The sequence below is a fragment of the Balaenoptera ricei genome, chromosome 20 (genome assembly GCF_028023285.1).
Source record: "Balaenoptera ricei isolate mBalRic1 chromosome 20, mBalRic1.hap2, whole genome shotgun sequence".
NCBI lineage: Eukaryota > Metazoa > Chordata > Mammalia > Artiodactyla > Balaenopteridae > Balaenoptera > Balaenoptera ricei.
Window position 1 is genome coordinate 5,588,273 of NC_082658.1, and position 17,023 is coordinate 5,605,295.

General features: G+C 46.6%; 1 protein-coding gene across 8 annotated transcripts in view; it reads right to left on the reverse strand.

Annotated features, from left to right (window-relative positions):
- The window catches only part of SLC39A11 (solute carrier family 39 member 11), a 424,377-nt gene that overhangs the window by 291,859 nt on the left and 115,495 nt on the right, over positions 1-17,023 (reverse strand). For all 8 annotated transcript variants that reach the window (XM_059908944.1, XM_059908941.1, XM_059908947.1 and 5 more), the window contains one exon: positions 3,820-3,978. In XM_059908944.1, coding sequence (XP_059764927.1) covers positions 3,820-3,978 — 159 coding nt within the window. The remainder of the gene's footprint in view (positions 1-3,819; positions 3,979-17,023) is intronic.

Consider the following 17,023-nt stretch of genomic DNA (forward strand, 5'->3'; position numbering starts at 1 on the left):
GCTGAGAAGTCCAAGATCAAAGTGCCAGCAGATTCAGTGTCCGGAGAGAGCCCACATCCTGGTTCACAGACAGTGTGTACGTGTCCCGAAGTGGCAGAATGGGAAGGGGGCTCTGAAGGCTCCTTCATCAGGGCACTAATCCCATTCCTGAGGGCTCCCACCCTCATGACCTGGTCACCTTCAAAAGGCCCCACCTCCAAATACCACCGCATTGGAGATGAGGTTTAACATATGAATTTTGGGAGGACACAGTCTATAGCAAGAAAGGAGTGTCACGTTAAATTTTGTTTAATTTTTATAATGACATTTTTGTGCTGTGTTGATGTAATACTAATATGACTAAAAAGAAAGACACAAGCCATGGCGACACACATCCACCCTCCTCCTCCTCTCCCCTCTACCCACCAGTAGAAAATCACAGTTTTAAACTAAAGGTGAAGTCTTCCCACCCACTGCCATCCTTAACTGTATACAGAAGCAAACTGCAAAGGTCATAAAAATGTCAGTATCTCCAAACAGCTGTTCAAGGTCCGTTCCCCTTCTCCCTAGAACCATCCAAGGGGAGTGCCGGGCTCAGGCTGGCCCGAGCCGCATTCGCCATCGGCGTCCTCCTGTCAGGCCTCTTCCGGGGCCCGGCGGACTGCACCTTCCTCGCCTACCCCGCCTCTCTCGCCCTCTCATTAAGATATCATTTGGCAAAGCCTCTGTAAAACCCTGTCAGCTCATTTCCCATTAACAGTTCCCGCGTGAGCCTTTTCTACTCTATCCCCAGATAAATACATGAAAATAAATACCCTTTCCGGGAGCGATTTGATGCATCCGAAGTTAACACAGCTACCGTGGGTTCAGCCTGACAGGCTGTTGTGAGTAAAACCCTTTTCATGAGCGATACGGTGCTCCTGCTCCAAAAGGGGCACAGATACACCTGAAAGGCTGAACGAACGGAGATGCAGCTGGAGAACAGGGTCGGTTGTTAACCATTTCCTTCCCACCCACCCAGAGTCCTGCCACCCTGAACGTGTAAGTATAACCGGGGTGGACATCTCCGACGTGGGCAGGTGGTGGCACCTGTGCTTGGACGGTCACGAGTCAATGTCAGAATCCTCAAACCAGGGGCTTCCCTGGTGGCGCAGTTGTTAAGAATTTGCCTGCCAATGCAGGGGACACGTGTTCAAGCCCTGGGCCAGGAAGATCCCACATGCCGCGGAGCAACTAGGCCCGTGCACCACAACTACTGAGCCTGCGCTCTAGAGCCCGCGAGCCACAACTACTGAGCCCACGTGCCACAACTACTGAAGCCCGTGCGCCTAGAGCCCGTGCTCCACAACAAGAGAAGCCACCGCAAGGAGAAGCCCCCGCACCGCAACGAAGAGTAGCCTCCACTCGCCACAACTATAGAAAATCGACAGGCAGCAATGAAGACCCAAGGCAGCCAAAAATAAATAAATAAATAAATAAATTTTAAAAATATATATATAAAAAAAAAGAATCCCTCAAACCACACGTCTGTGCTGAGCGGACTCCTGCACTGGCTCACTTCTGCAGGTAAAATAAGGCAGAGACTGACTCACTTCCTCTCAGCCCGTCAGACTCCACGCACGGTCCTCCCAGAGGACAGGAAGGAGGGCAGGGGGTTTTCTGCAGGCAGGTCCCCCTCTCCCCTGGGGCCTGTTCTGCAGGATGAGCCCCTCCATCACCAGTGCAGCCAAAGCCTTTTGCTCTCACTTCATCCTCTTCCTGGGCCACGTGCTGAGCGGTGGGGTTCTGTCATAAGGTGGAATGAACAGGAAACTGAAAAGATCTCAGTCTGAATTGACCCACAGAACTCCTGGTTCCTAAACTCCAATCGCAGCAAGTATTCTGCAACCAAATTCTAGCCCCGGCTTTCCGCCCGACAGAGGACTGTATTCCCCTTGGCTGCTCAGTCAACCCACACGGACTCAAGGTCAAAACCCATTAACTTCACCCACCACTCCCCAGCCAGGCCTAATTTTCTGTGTAGTCTATCCAAGACTTTCCCCTGGGATCTTCTCTATAGTCAAAGCATATTGTAGAACAAACAGGAAGCAAAAGGTTAAAAAAAAAAAGACCTGCTGCACAGAACAAATTGGTCAAATGACTGTTTACACTGCCCAGAGAAAGCTGCTACGTTCAGGCAGCTGGTCAAACACACCTGGCCCCCACTCCCTGGCCCCGGTATCAGGGAAGGGTGACCGTCGCGACTGCAAAGAGCCCTCTGCAAGATACTGCCTTAGAAGCCCAAGTGGGCCCGGGGGCAAGGGCGGAATGAGACCAGCAGGGGCTGTGCACAGCAGCTGAGCCAGCCCCCTGTCTGCTGTTCAGGAGTTAAGGCCCCTGGCTGCCAGATTTTCCTGCCAGGACAAGTAGAATACACTCCAGCAGCAAGTTTACACATAACCAGGGCGGACTTGAGAGCAGAATAGGGCAATCCATACTGAGGACCTCTCAAAGCTATTACCAAGCAGATGTTCCTTGACAACAAGGAAGCAAAGGGCCCAGGGGGCGGAAACTGACACGGCCGTTCACGCTCTCGATGAACAAGAATGACACACCTCCGAGACAACATCACGGCTGTCCAGCCAACCATCACATCCAGCTGTTTGGGCCAGAGGCCGGCCGTTCTGGGACATGGGTAATCAGTTTCTCACGAGCGTCTGGGCCACGTTCCGACGGAGAAGAAGGCAGGTGGGCCGGGGAAAGGATGTGAGCCTACCTCCTGGGGTACATGCCCAGACGGCTCCAGTGAGCCCGACCGGCTCCTGCCCACAGCGGCCCAGCAGAGAAGCTCAGCTCCTCGACATGGTCCTCCCTGTGCCTCCTCCTCCCCTGGGTGAACAGGGAATTCAAGCACCAGCTCAGGTCTCTCAGGGGGCTTCTGCCCACCTCGGGGACCTGTTGGGACACTGCATCTGGTAAGGTGACTTGTGCCTGCACTGGGTCCGTATTGACGCCCACCCTTCAGCCGAGCTGGTTTTAGCCGATGGTGCTGGGTCAGGATCTCGTGGCCGGGCCTTGGCTCTCTCTGCTCAGTGACCAGAGCCAGACTTCAGGCTGGGGTTCATTCTGTGCTTCTCTGTAAGCAAGTACATGCTCATTCCCCAAACCCAACCCACCAGCACTATTTAGGCAAAAAAAATAAAAAAGCTAAATCGCTGGCACACCCCAATTCTGGCACCTTTTTTGATTTTTTTAGTTTTCACTTGGCAGCCCCTAAAGGGAGTTATTCTCAAGTCGTAAGAAGGAAAAGTGGGGAGAAGGGGCACATAACCGGTTCATGGCAGAAGTGAGCGCAGCCCAAGGCCCTACTGCCCAGTCTCCCCACCTCACCCTCCTATGAATAAGCCCTTGTGGATGGGATGCTTTGTCGACGGTCTTACGCTGTAGATGGATGTGTTGTCATCTCCCTGGGGACATCATAAGCTCTCTAAGGGTCAGAACCACCGTCATGGGCACTCCCTTCCCCCAGTGTCTAGGTCCACTCATATAGACAGTGTTGCACCACACGACGTCAGCTGTACTCTATATTTATAATGAGATCTGACATTTAAACTATGAACGTATCAAAATGTAACTAAGGAGATGATGAGTCAGACTACCAAGCGCTTATTTTCTTTTAGGCATTAAGTCACAATTCCGTTCCTCCAGGTAAAAGCCCTACATGGCTTGAAATATCTATTTCAATATCACTGGCTACTTAACACAGACACGAGTTGGCATGTCAAGTTTGAACAGAAGTAAATCTACGGCACAGAGCTGGACACATCCTGACACAAGAGCCCAAAGCAGAGTGGTACTCACCTGGTGAGGCATGAGGAGGTCAGCCAGGTAGACAAACGCAGCTCCGAGGGTGAAGCCGACAGCCACAGGGAAAAAGGCCAAGGCACCAAAGCCACCAGAGGACGTAGCCATCTCCACCGCCGGGGCCAGGAGAGACCAATAGGAAGCGGCCAGCATGACCTGCAAAACCACGATAAGCAGCAAACCATTAAACCATCCCCTGAAGGCCTTCCAAGTGGGGACTTCCCTCGCTCTCTATGGCCCAAACTGAACCCCACAGTCTCACCTGGGTTAGGCCTTTAATCCTTGGTGGTAGGTACCACCCCAAAGCACAAAGCCACCATGAGAATTCTAGTGTTGTTAAGAACTCAATGTGGGGTAGGATGGAGTTGACCTTGGGAAGAGGGAGTCTAGTTTGCTGTCATCTAGCCTCTAATTCAGTGGTTCTCAACCACTGCCGGAGATATCTGGCAATGTCTGGAGACATTTTTGGTGGTCACAAGTAGGGCTGGAGGTGAGGGGGAGGTTACTAGTAGCATCTAGTGAGCAGAGGCCAGAGAAGCTGGTAAATGTCTCACAACGCACATCACAGCCCCTGACAGCAAAGAATTATCTGGTCCCAGAGGTGAGCAGCACTGCTGAGAAATTCTGTGCTAATTGAATACTACCAGGAGCAGGCTGCTCACTACTTCATGAGCTCCACTGCCTTGGACATGAGACAGCTCTAATTACTACAGAGTTCTTCCTTAAGTAGAGCTGAAATCTGTCTCCCTTCGGTTTTTACCTATTCGCACCACGTCTGCTCTCCAGAGCACTAAAGGAAGGTGTCTTTCCCCTGTGATGTGTGACAGCCCTTGAAATATTTGAAGACAACCAGTGAGATCATGTCAACTCGGTCTCATCAATTTTCTCATCTCTAAAAAGGAAGAAGGGAACTTATATTTACGGATCACCTACTATTTCCAGGGACCAAAGCTTCACATCTGATATCTTATTTTATCCATCCCAACAGCTTTGGGAGGAAGATGTTGTTTTCTATTGCTATTTGTAGATAAAGAAATTGAATCTCAAAGTAATAAGATCATTTGCTCAAGGTCACAGAGCCAGGAAGTGGCAGATCCAGGGAACTGAGCAAAGTGGGACCATCATCACCTCAGTAAGGGGGAAAATCAAAAGGGAAAAGGGAGAATTGAAGCTGGACTCAAATCTCGGGGAGGTCAATTTGATCAAAGGTTGTCCAGCATTTAGTGAATTTAACACTCATCCACAGTTGTTTACTCTGAAAGACACCATGACATCTTGGCTAGAGCACACCCACTACCCATCGTAACCATATGACAGTCAGCACTAACATGTAAAATGCTGAATGGGTTTCTAAAATTAATTATGCCTTGCCTTTAAAAAAAATATGCGTCATCCATCTCCAAAATAACATTCAGAGTGACGGAACCAGGTATTGCGAATGCAACAATAAAGAACAGATCCGTGCAAAAAGAAAATGATTCCTCTTCTTTGATGCATCATCTACACACAGTCACCGGTTTGGCACTGGACTCCCCCAGCAAAAGTCTTAGCGCACCTGCCTCAGAGACTCCCAGAAACAATGAAAATGGTTCATCAGTTCAGTTCCATGGGACCACCAAAGGAAGCTTATGGGAGCCTTCTCTATGCCAGGGGCTGATCCATCCCTTTACTGGACTTTGTCTCACTTGCTTTAGAATTCAACAACCTTCTATAACGGCCACTCACGGTAAGCTCCCACCAAGGATGACCAGCACAGAGGCACAGGCATGTCCAGCAACCTCTATCCCTGCATGTTGCAGGGCCTCCCATCTAGACCATTATCACCAGTAAGGCCACTCACCTCATCTTCCAGTCCTTCCCCACATCCCATCCTTGTCAATGGTGCTTGGGGTACTTCCCCCAGCCTCGGATCCCCATCGCCTTCTCAACACCAAGTCCAACCTCTTCTGTCAAAGCTCCTTTCCATCCCTATGCATCACTGGGTACCAATCTTTTCTCTGTCCCCTGCACGTGAGCAATATACAATATTCTCATGGACGAGTGATGCAAGGTGAGGCAGAAGGGATGTGCCTCTCAAGGGAGGGTTTGCCGGAATCTGGGACGCTTGAAATGGAAAGGCATCCCAGACGATTCAGGTGGGTCCCCTCCTTGAGAATCAATGATCCTTTATCCTTCCAGGCAAATCCAGAACCCAAATGGATTTCCTTCATTTCTTTTCCTCGCCAGCCTCCCTGTCTCCCACATAAACTGGAACATGACCAAGGATCAATCTTGAAATGAGATTGGGTTGCCTAGGCACTTCCCTGGCAGTCCAGCGGTTACGACTCCGCGCTTTCACTGCCGAGGGCGCAGGTTCGATCCCTGGTCACGGAACTAAGACCCCGCAAGCCACATGGCACGGCCGAAAAAGAAAAAGAGAGAGAGAGAAAAGAGACTGGGTCGCCTGTCTGAAATGACAATAGGGCCCCGAAAAAAGTTTATTTAAAGGGCATATGTGGGGACTTCCCTGGTGGCGCAGTGGTTGAGAATCCGCCTGCCAATGCAGGGGACATAGGTTCGAGCCCTGGTCTAGGAAGATCCCACATGCCGCAGAGCAACTAAGCCCGTGCGCCTCAACTACTGAGCCTGTGCCTTAGAGCCCGCGAGCCACAACTACTGAGCCCACATGCTGCAACTACTGGAGCCCACGTGCCTAGAGCCCGTGCTCTGCAACAAGAGAAGCCACCGCAATGAGAAGCCCACGCACCGCAACGAAGACCCAACACAGCCAAAAATAAATAAAATCAATTTATTAAAATAAATTAATTAATTAAATAAAGGGCATATGTGGCAGACAAAATAATGACTTTTTCCCCAAAGAGGACCACATCATAATCCCTAAAACCTGTGGATATGTCACCTTACGTGGCAAGAGGGACTCTGCAGCCGTGGCTAAGGATTTTGAGATGAGATGATCCTGGATCTGGGCGGGGCCAGTGTCATCACAAGGAATCTTATGAGAAAGGGAGATGGGTCAGCATCAGAGAGAAGATGTGATGATAAAAGCAGAGGTCGTAGTCAGAAAGGAGAAGCTAGAAGATGCTTTGCCGCTGGCTTGAAGATGGAGGAAAGGTTATGAACCAAGGAAGGGTGGTGAGCTCCAGAAGCTGGAGAAGGAAAAGAAACAGAGTCTTCCCAAGAGCCTCCAGCAGGGACACAGCCCTGTTGCCAGCTTGATTTTATCCCAGTTAAAACCATTTTGGACTTCTAACCTCCAGTACTGTCAGATGATACATCTGAGTCGTTTTAAGCCACTACACTTGTGGTACTTTGTTACAGCAGCAAGAGAAAACTAACACAGCATATAAAGGCATACGTTACTTTTTTTTTTTTTTTTTTTAGAGCAGTTTTAGGTTCACAGCAAAATTGAGCAGAAAATACAGAGAGTACCCATATGCTCCCTGTACCACATATGCACAACCTCCCCACTACTGACATCCTACACCAGTGGTACATTTGTTACAATCAATGAACTTACACTGACACCTCATTATCATCCAAAGTCCATAGTTTACATTAGAGATCACTCCTAGTGTTGTACATTCTATGAGTTTGTACAAATACATAATGACATGTATCTACTATCCTGGTATCACAGCTAGTAGTTTCACTGCCCTCAAAATCCTCTGTGTTCCACCTTTTCATCTCTTTCTGCTCCCCTGCAACCCCTGGCAACCAGTAATCTTTTTACTGTCTCCATAGTTTTGCCTTTTCCAAAATGCCTTATAGTTGAAATTGTACAGTATTGCAGCCTTTTCAGACTGGCTTCTTTCACTTAGTCATATACATTTAAGATTCTTCCCAGTCTTTGCGTGGCTTTATAGTTCTTTTTAGGGCTGAATAATAGTCTGGATGGACCACGGTTTATTTATCTATTCACCTACTATAGGACATCTTGGTTGTCTCCAAGTTTTGGCAGTTATGAATAAAACTGCTACAAATATTGTGTGCAGGTTTTTGTGTGGACGTAACTCTTCAGTTCATCTGGGTAAATACCAAGGAGTGTGATTGCTGGATTGTATGATAAACCTTTTTTTTCTTTTTAATAACCCCCCAACATAGGTGACTTCCCTGAAACTGTCAACACTAACAAAGCTCCTTTAAATGTTAGGCATTTTTTAAAAAATCTGGATGTAGTGACATATTAACTAGCTGATACAGAAGCAGGAAGTAGTATATCTGATTAACCTTCAATTACCCCTAAGAAGCAGGGCCTGGAGGGGATAGTCTAGCAAAGAGGAGATGGTAATCACTGGGCCCAAGACTTCAGGGAATGAACTCAAAAAACAAGTCATTGCCAACCAATCCCTTTATGACTGCAGATGGTAGATACCAAAAGCCCTCCTGCAGCTGCAGCCCTGCTTATAAAGGCAAATTGGGCCACAGCGTGATAGGGGAGAACAAATCTGACTCTATATTGGATCTGTTTCCTTTACTTTAACCTTTGTATTCTATTGCTTTTTTTTTTTAATAGATCTTCATTGGAGTATAATTACTTCACAATACTGTGTTAGTTTCTGTTGCACAGCAAAGCGAATCAGCCATATGCATACCCATGTCCCCATATCCCCTCCCTCTTGAGCCTCCCTCCCATCCTCCCTATCCCACCCCTCTAGGTCATCGCAAAGCACCGAGCCAATCTCCCTGTGCTATGCTGCTGCGTCCCGCCAGCCAACTGTTTTACATTTGGAAGTGTATGTATGTCGCTGCTACTCTCACTTTGCCCAAGCTTCGCCCTCCCACCCCATGTCATCAAGTCCACTTTCTATGTCTATCGCTTTATTCCTGCTGAATGGATAAAGATGTGGCACATATATACAATGGAATATTACTCAGCCATAAAAGGAAATGAAATTGAGTTATTCGTAGTGAGGTGGATGGACCTAGAGTCTTGTCATACGGAGTGAATTAAGTCAGAAAGAGAAAAACAAATACCGTATGCTAACACATATATATGGGATCTAAAATAAAGAAAAAGAAAAAAGTATTCTATTGCATTTGCTACAAGTTAAGAATGTTGCCCATAGCTTGAAATATACAGGATAGTCCATTCTCAGGACCCTGACTAACCCTTTTCCGTTCATACAGAGATAAAAAGTTGCAGAACAGAGAATAACATCTGTCTTACGGGAGGCTTGTAGGAACATCATGACCTGACCTACTGCGGGCAGCTGCAAGAACAAAGGATTCTGACACCAAGAAGTTGGCCACAACCAACCACGTCCCCTCCCCTTTTAGTATAAAAGAAGCCTCAATTCTAACTAGGGTAAGACGGTTCTTTGGGACATTAGTCCACCATTTGCTCGGTCTGACGGCTTTCGGAATAAAGACGCTATTCCTTGCCCCAGCACCTCGTCTCTCGATGTACTGGCCTGTCGTGCCCTGAGCAGTACGAGCTTGGACCCGGCAACAGCAGCTCCAGACCTAAAGGTATCAGACGTAACCGTGAGGAGCTGACGGTCGTCCCTCCCCCTTCCTGCCTTTGTCTATAAAAGGAATGCATAATCAGGTTCCAGCGCATGTGACAGGGGCCTCGCTGTACCCCGAAGTCCTTTCTGCTTCTTTATTCCCTGAAAGAAAATGTAATGCCCAATCAATCAAATGAGCCACGGGACAGCTTGTGTTGGAGCCCATCCTCCAGCTAAATGTCGCTAAGACCAAAGCAGCCCAATTTTTTGCTCAGTAATCAAAGATGCTGAAGGGAGTGAGCATTTCAATTACAACAACAGCTCCTGAAAAAAAGAGCTAAGGAGGAAATAAACAAAACACGGACTGAATGTCTAACTTCGGTCCCTGGCCGCTTTGGTTGGTCTACCACAGGGCTCAGAAATCTGAAGGGTGGACAGAGAGGGTCTCAGGCCAGCTGGTGTTTGAGAAACCGTGTGTGCTCCTCGATTCTCCCCAGGCCCAAGGGTGAACCCCACCTCGCCTCTCTTCTTTTTCATGTGCTTCCCCTGGCATCTCAGCCACTGTCATGCCTTCAATGTCCATCTCTACGGATGGGCAAGCAAATGAATGAACGGCTTGAGTTAATTAAAAGAATTGATCTTGGACCTGTTCATAATTGCCAAAAGATGGAAACAGCCCAGATGTCCATCAACAGATGAATGGAGAGACAGAATATTCCATTGGATGGAATATTTTTCAGCCATGAAGACGTGAAGGACTGAGACATGCTACAACACGGATGAACCTTGGAAACGTGCTCAGTGGAAAAAAACAGACACAAAAGGTCACATAGGATTCTACTGCTATGGAATGTCCACAGACAGGAAACAGATTCGTGATTAACAGGGGGTGGTGGGAGCAGTTCCTAATGGACACGGGGTCTCCTGTGGGGGAAGGAAAATATTTGCAAGTGGGGCTTCCCTGGCGGTCTGTGGGTTAAACTCCACGCTTCCTGTGCAGCGGGCATGGGTCTGATCCCCGGTCGGGGAACTAAGATCCCACATGCCACGCGGTGTAGCCGATATATATATATATATTTGGAACTGGGTAGAAGTGATGGTCGCACAACACTGTGAATGTACTAACTGCCGCTGAATCTCATACTGTAAAATGGTTAATGCTATGTGAAGTTTAACTTAATTTTTAAAAAGTTGAGCTTGGCCTACCCACCCGTTAGAACCCTATCTTGTACCACTGCCCCCATCCCCGGCTGTGCGCCGGACCCTCCAGCCCCCCTGCCTTGGCCCAGGCACTCCCACCCGTGAAAATGCCAAAACATCAAGACCCATCTCTCATGTCCTTTCTTCCAAGCATCCTACACCCTTTGCCTGAGTCCACGTATATCATGCAGGATTTAGAATCAGGTCCGAGTTTGGATCCTGGCTCTGCCACTTACTAGTTGGGGAGCCCTAGACAAATAACCTAAGCTCTCTGCAGCTCAGTTTCGAGAAAACTAAACATGGGAGCAGTCAACTATTTAACAAGGTTGTTTGAAGAATTCTATGGGGCAATGCGTATACCGCACCAATCCAATTCCTGGCAGGAAGTACACGTTGAAGCTGTGCTGTGTTGGACTCTTCCCTCTCCTGAGCATGCCTTCACTCAGCAGGCTCTCACCCTCCTCCCCACCTCACCCTCGACCCCTCTTCTAGGATCAGGGCTGTGCTACGAGCATCTCTGCATGCTGGTGCCACCCATCTGAGTGGTCCTGGACGGAGCAGCTGTTCACTCCTTGTGGCCCAGATGAGTGCTCTGCTATCCTTGCTAAGGAAAGGGAGCAATGGGGGCGGAGAAATTGGAAGAAGGCGTAATCAGGAAGTGATTCAACACTCATTTTTTAGTCTATTACCTAAGTTTTAAAGTGATTTCACCTTCCAAATCAAGTACTGTATAGGCTCATACTCAAATGCCTTCACTCCTTTGACAAACACGGGATGAGTGATTGTTTAAAATAATGGAGTTTTTCTCGGGTGTGGAAAGAAGTTGACAGAACTTCCAGAGCTTCATGGATACTCCACTGAATAGTCTACTGATGCAATCACACTCTTACAGAGTTGAAAGGGATTTTAGGAGGCTCTACCTAGACCAAAGGCTTCATTTAACAGATGGAAAAACTGAGACCCAACGGGATTCAGTGGCTTCCCCAGAGCCGCAAAGCAAGCTCATGACATCCAAAGCTGACTACACCAACCCGGATCAACTTAGTGCCATCCTTCGGCCCTACACTGACCCAGAGTCTTCTAAGAAATCCTAAGAGCTGCAGAATAAAGACAAGGTTTAAGCTGCTGTCTTCCTTATCATCAGGCAAAGCATCCCGGAACCACAGGCCGGAATGAATCAGCCTTAGCAATAACCAAATGTCATCAAGCCCATGGACATTCTCCACCATTGTGATAGGAGCTAGTCCAAGAAAACCCAGCAGTAAGGAAATATTTGGCGACCAGTAAACAGTGGTAATGAGGTTGTTAAACATGGTCCTCTTCGAGATACATCAGACCTTACAAACCTAAACCCATTAATAGCCTGTAACTGCCTTAGGGGTAGGGAAACAAGTAATTATGTAGCTAAAACTATGATTCCCTCCTAGCCGCTCAGCTAAAGCTGGGGTTTCAAAACAAAGCCAAGGTTTATTATAATGTGAGCCTAGGGCTCTGAACTGAAGGCAAACCTTCCCCTCTTGCAGACAGCACCTTAAAATAAGAACACTCTAACACAACATGTAACCTGGATTGGATCCTGGGAATAGAAGAAGAGCATTAGTGGGACGACTGGTGAAATCCAAGTAAAGTCTTGGGATTAGGTAACAGTAATGTACCAATGTTAATTTCTTAGCTTTGACAAAATGTACTGTAGTCTTGTAAAATGTTCACATTAGGGGAAACTGGATAAAGGTATACGAAAACTCCCCATACTATTTGTGCAACTTTTCTGAAAATCTAAAATACTTGCAAAATCAAAGAGTTTATTAAAAATCAATAATAATAGTTACTGAGGGACTTCCCTGGTGGTGCACTGGTTAAGAAGCCGCCTGCCAGTGCAGGGGACACGGGTTCGAGCCCTGGTCCAGGAAGATCCCACATGCTGTGGAGCAACTAAGCCCGTGCACCGCAACTACTGAGCCTGTGCTCTAGAGCCCGCGAGCCACAACTACTGAGCCCACGTGCCACAACTACAGAAGCCCACGCACCTAGAGCCCGTGCTCTGCAACAAGAGAAGCCACCGCAATGAGAAGCCCGCGCACCACAAGGAAGAGTAGCCCCTGCTCGCCCCAACTAGAGAAAGCCTGCGCACAGCAACGAAGACCCAATGCAGCCAGAAATAAATAAATAAATAAATTTATTAAAATAAAAAGTTACTGAGGCCTAAGAGAAGATTGAGGGGGATCATTCCAGCTGAGAAGTGTGAAGCGTGCACGCAAAGACTTGAAGACAAGAGAGCCCAGAGTTTGCTTTCTGGGGTCAGCGAAGGGCTTGACCTGGGGCCACGCTATTCCTGGTAGTCAGAGGGGACGCGTGCCTTACACGCTTCACTTCCTTGAGACCTACAGCCTCCTCTCTGTGGTTTAGAGAAGGTGAGTCACTCTCCCAAGGGCACCCAGCTGGAAGTGACAGAGCTGGGATTTGAAACCCAGACCATGCCCTTAATCCTGAAGCTGTGTTCTGTCGCTTACATGTTTCAAATTCCTTAAAAACATCACAGCAAGATACTTTTTGACCCACCTCCTAGAGTAATGGAAATAAAACAAAAATAAACAAATGGGATCTAATGAAACTTCAAAGCTTTTGCATAGCAAAGGAAACTATAAACAAGACGAAAAGGCAACCCTCAGAATGGGAGAAAATATTTGCAAATGAATCAATGGACAAAGGATTAATCTCCAAAATATATAAACAGCTCATGCAGCTCAATATTAAAGAAACAAACAACACAATCCAAAAATAGGCGGAAGACCTAAATAGACATCTCTCCAAAGAAGACATACAGATGGCCAAGAGGCACATGAAAAGCTGCTCAACATCATTAATTATTAGAGAAATGCAAATCAAAACTACAATGAGGTATCACCTCACACTGGTCAGAATGGCCATCATCAGAAAATCTACAAACAACAAATGCTGGAGAGGGTGTGGAGAAAAGGGAACCCTCTTGCACTGTTGGTAGGAATGTAAACGGATACAGCCACTATGGAGAACAGTATGGAGGTTCCTTAAAAAATTAAAAATAGAATTACCATATGACACAGCAATCCCACTACTGGGCATATACCCAGAGAAAACCATAATTCAAAAAGACACATGCACCCCAATGATCACTGCAGCACTATTTACAATAGCCAGGTCATGGAAGCAACCTAAATGCCCATCGACAGACGAATGGTTAAAGAAGATGTGGTACATATATACAATGGAATATTACTCAGCCATAAAAAGGAATGAAATTGAGTCACTTGTTGAGACGTGGACGGATCTAGAGACTGTCATACAGAGTAAAGTCAGAAAGAGAAAAACGAACATCACATATTAACGCATATATGTGGAACCTAGAAAAATGGTACAGATGAACCGGTTTGCAAGGCAGAAATAGAGACACAGATATAGAGAACAAACATATGGACACCAAGGGGCAGGGCGGGGGGGTGGGGGGGTGGGATGAATTGGGAGATTGGGATTGACATGTATACACTGATGTGTATAAAATAGATAATTAAGAAGAACCTGCTCTATAAAAAATAAATAAAATAAAATTCAAAAAAAATTTTAAAATAAAAGCAATATCCAACAACAACAACAAAAAGAAATATCTTTAGGGCATGTCATAGAGTTTTGCTTTTTTGAAAAAAAAATATTTTAAGTGTGAGTTAATGTATGCATTTTGATTTTAAGTAGGTTAAAAAAAAAATTTAGACAAAATGACCCCCAAATCATAGTAGTATTGGGAGATGATGTTCCAGGGATTTCTCCATGGCCATGCAGACCAGGCTTTCTGAGCTAAGAACATGTTTGATAAGCAAACATGCTTTGTGAGCTAGAGATAATATATCCTAGAAAGATTTGGAGATGAAAACTCTTCTCTTCTCTCCTAACACATTTGCTTGTACTCCAGCATAATAACCTAGAAACTCCTTCCCCGCTCCCTTGGAAGAGAATTCCTTAATGAATAAGATCTCCCGCTGGAGGAAGGGATAGGCAGCTGTAGTAGCAGGTCCCATGTAAAACTGATCTGCCAGTTTTGCGTTTCGTCTCCTGTAGTGCAACCCCTGCACGCACAGGTGAACTACTGACTCTCATCCTATGGCACTTTAGCAATTGGGGGGAACTGCTTCATTTGCTGATTATGCTGAGAGTAATAAATGGTCCGTTCCTCTGAAAAATAAATAAATAAATAAAAACAATAATGCTCAGAATATCACCTACTCAGTACGTCTAATCGGAGAGTAATTCCCCTCTAAGTATAATGTTCAGTGTCGACTATGTTTAACTAGCAGTATTTGCTGTGCTAATGTGTCAATCCTAGTGCATTTTTGAATGTCACAAAACGTAAGCTGTAGAGCTTCTAGTTAAACATGGCTGATGGAACACAAGCTGCTCGCTCCCAGATAGGGTGAAAGTAAAGGGATGAGGAGGAGCTCAACCACAAAGACAAAAGGACCGAGAGGGGACGGCAGTCATGGGGTTTTGGAAGCTAAAAGAGGGAGCAGGTAATGACTGACAGACTCCCCCCCAAGAAGGCTGACACCTAAGCCCAGTGGAAGCAAGGGGGTTCACTCCACAGAACCCCAGAACAGCGCAGGGATGGAAGGCCCTGGAGCCACTGGAAATGGGCCAATAGAGAGGACTGGTGGAAAACATGGGTCAGAAGCCATGGCACCCCAAGATTCTCCCTGTATCCCATGCGGCCAAGCAACCGCGGCACCAGCCACTCAGGGACCCCCACCAGCTAAGGGGTGGACACCACAGTGAGAACAGGAGGAGAAAGGGGAAGTCTACGTGCTGAATGGGAGGGCCCAGCGTGCTCTGATCTCAGCCCAGCCTCTTCCCCAGCCCATCCACCCTGACTCCCTGGGGGCTGCTCCCTCCAGAGCTCATCTTCCCTATATTCCTTGCGCAGGTGTCCCCACGTCAGGCTCTGCTTCTGGGGAAGCTATAGACTTACCTCCCTGACGCCCCTTCTCAGGAAGATACTCAAGGATGTGTCTGCTCCATGGTATGAGGGAGTAAAACAAGAAAGTCGATGACAGGGGAAAGGAATGAAGGGCAACCCCAGGTTGGTGGTAAAAAAGGATGTCAAAGCGACAGTTCAGCAGGCACGGAGAACTAGACCCCAGACGGGAAGAGGGGCTGGAGAGCTCCGGGAGAGAGCAGATTGTAGAGCCCTATAGGTTTGAATGTGTGCAGGGGAGATTTTACACTTCTCAGTGGGAGACTGGTGGCCGATTAATGACAGGCCCAAAAAACTAGGCAAAGGGAAAAAAGGAGACCATCACTAACTCTGGAAAACACCAAAATTGCACAAGAAAGGCAATAAGTGAATACCAGGTACAGTCTTAACAATGTAAACTATTGTTTATTACTAACCAATGTACTTCTCTGTGTGGTCAAATATATACCACAGAAAATTTGCCATTTTAAAGTCTAGACAACTCAGTGGCGTTAATTACATTCACAAAGTTGTGCAACCATCAGCACTAGTTACAAAATCTTTTCACCACCCCAAACAGAAACTCTGTAACCCTGTGAAGCAATAACTCCCCATCTCCCCTCCCTCCAGCCACTGGTGACCTCTAACCTACTCTCTGTCTCTATGAGTTTGCCTATTCTAGACACTTCACATCTGGGGAATCCTACAGTATTTGTCCCTTCGTGTCTGGCTTATTTCACTTAGCATAATGCTTTCGGGATTCATCCACATTGTCAGAATTTCATTCCGTTTTAAAGCTGAACAATATTCCATGTTTAAGCTGTGACTATCGGACGACTGAACTAACCTAAAAAATATAATGTATCTGCAGCGTAGGATGCAGGTGGGGGTAACAGAGCCCGATCCTCACCTTCCACGCCAAGAAATCACGGGAGAGGTTTAAAGCTGAAAAAGTCAAGAAACGTCAGAGTAGCATGCAGTTGAGCAACGTAGAGGCAAAAAAGTGAAGAAACAGCTAAAATGGCTGTTCACACTATCCCTAAGTAGGAGTCGGGGTGGGGACGGTCGGCAGACCTTTTTATTACAAGCTCTGTAAAGCAATCTGACTTGTTAAACGATACGTGCATATATCTTGGGGAGAAACTTTTTTTAATAAATTGATAATACGATTTTAAAATACGTAAATATATAAGTAAATGTTATAAATAAATGTATGGTATGATTTCTTTTAATGTTTTAACCATAGAAGACCCTGAATTCACAGCGAAAACCCAATGCGGGAAAAAGATCTTATGGACAAAAACTGAATTTTCAGACGTGTTTCTGCATGATAATGAGACACCCGTCTGGACTGTGTGTTTTTGTTGAAGGCTCCTGAATCGCAGCCTTGACACCAAAAGGCCAAATGGGACTTTCCGAGGAGGAGACATTTAAAATCAGCAGACAATCAACTATACACGAATAAAATTTAAAAACTGTTTTAATGTAAAAAAAAAAAAAAGCAGCAGACATTTGCAAGCTCTTTCTCAAGTTGCCTGAGAGTAAAATCCCCCATTTCCCTTCCATAGTTCCCCAA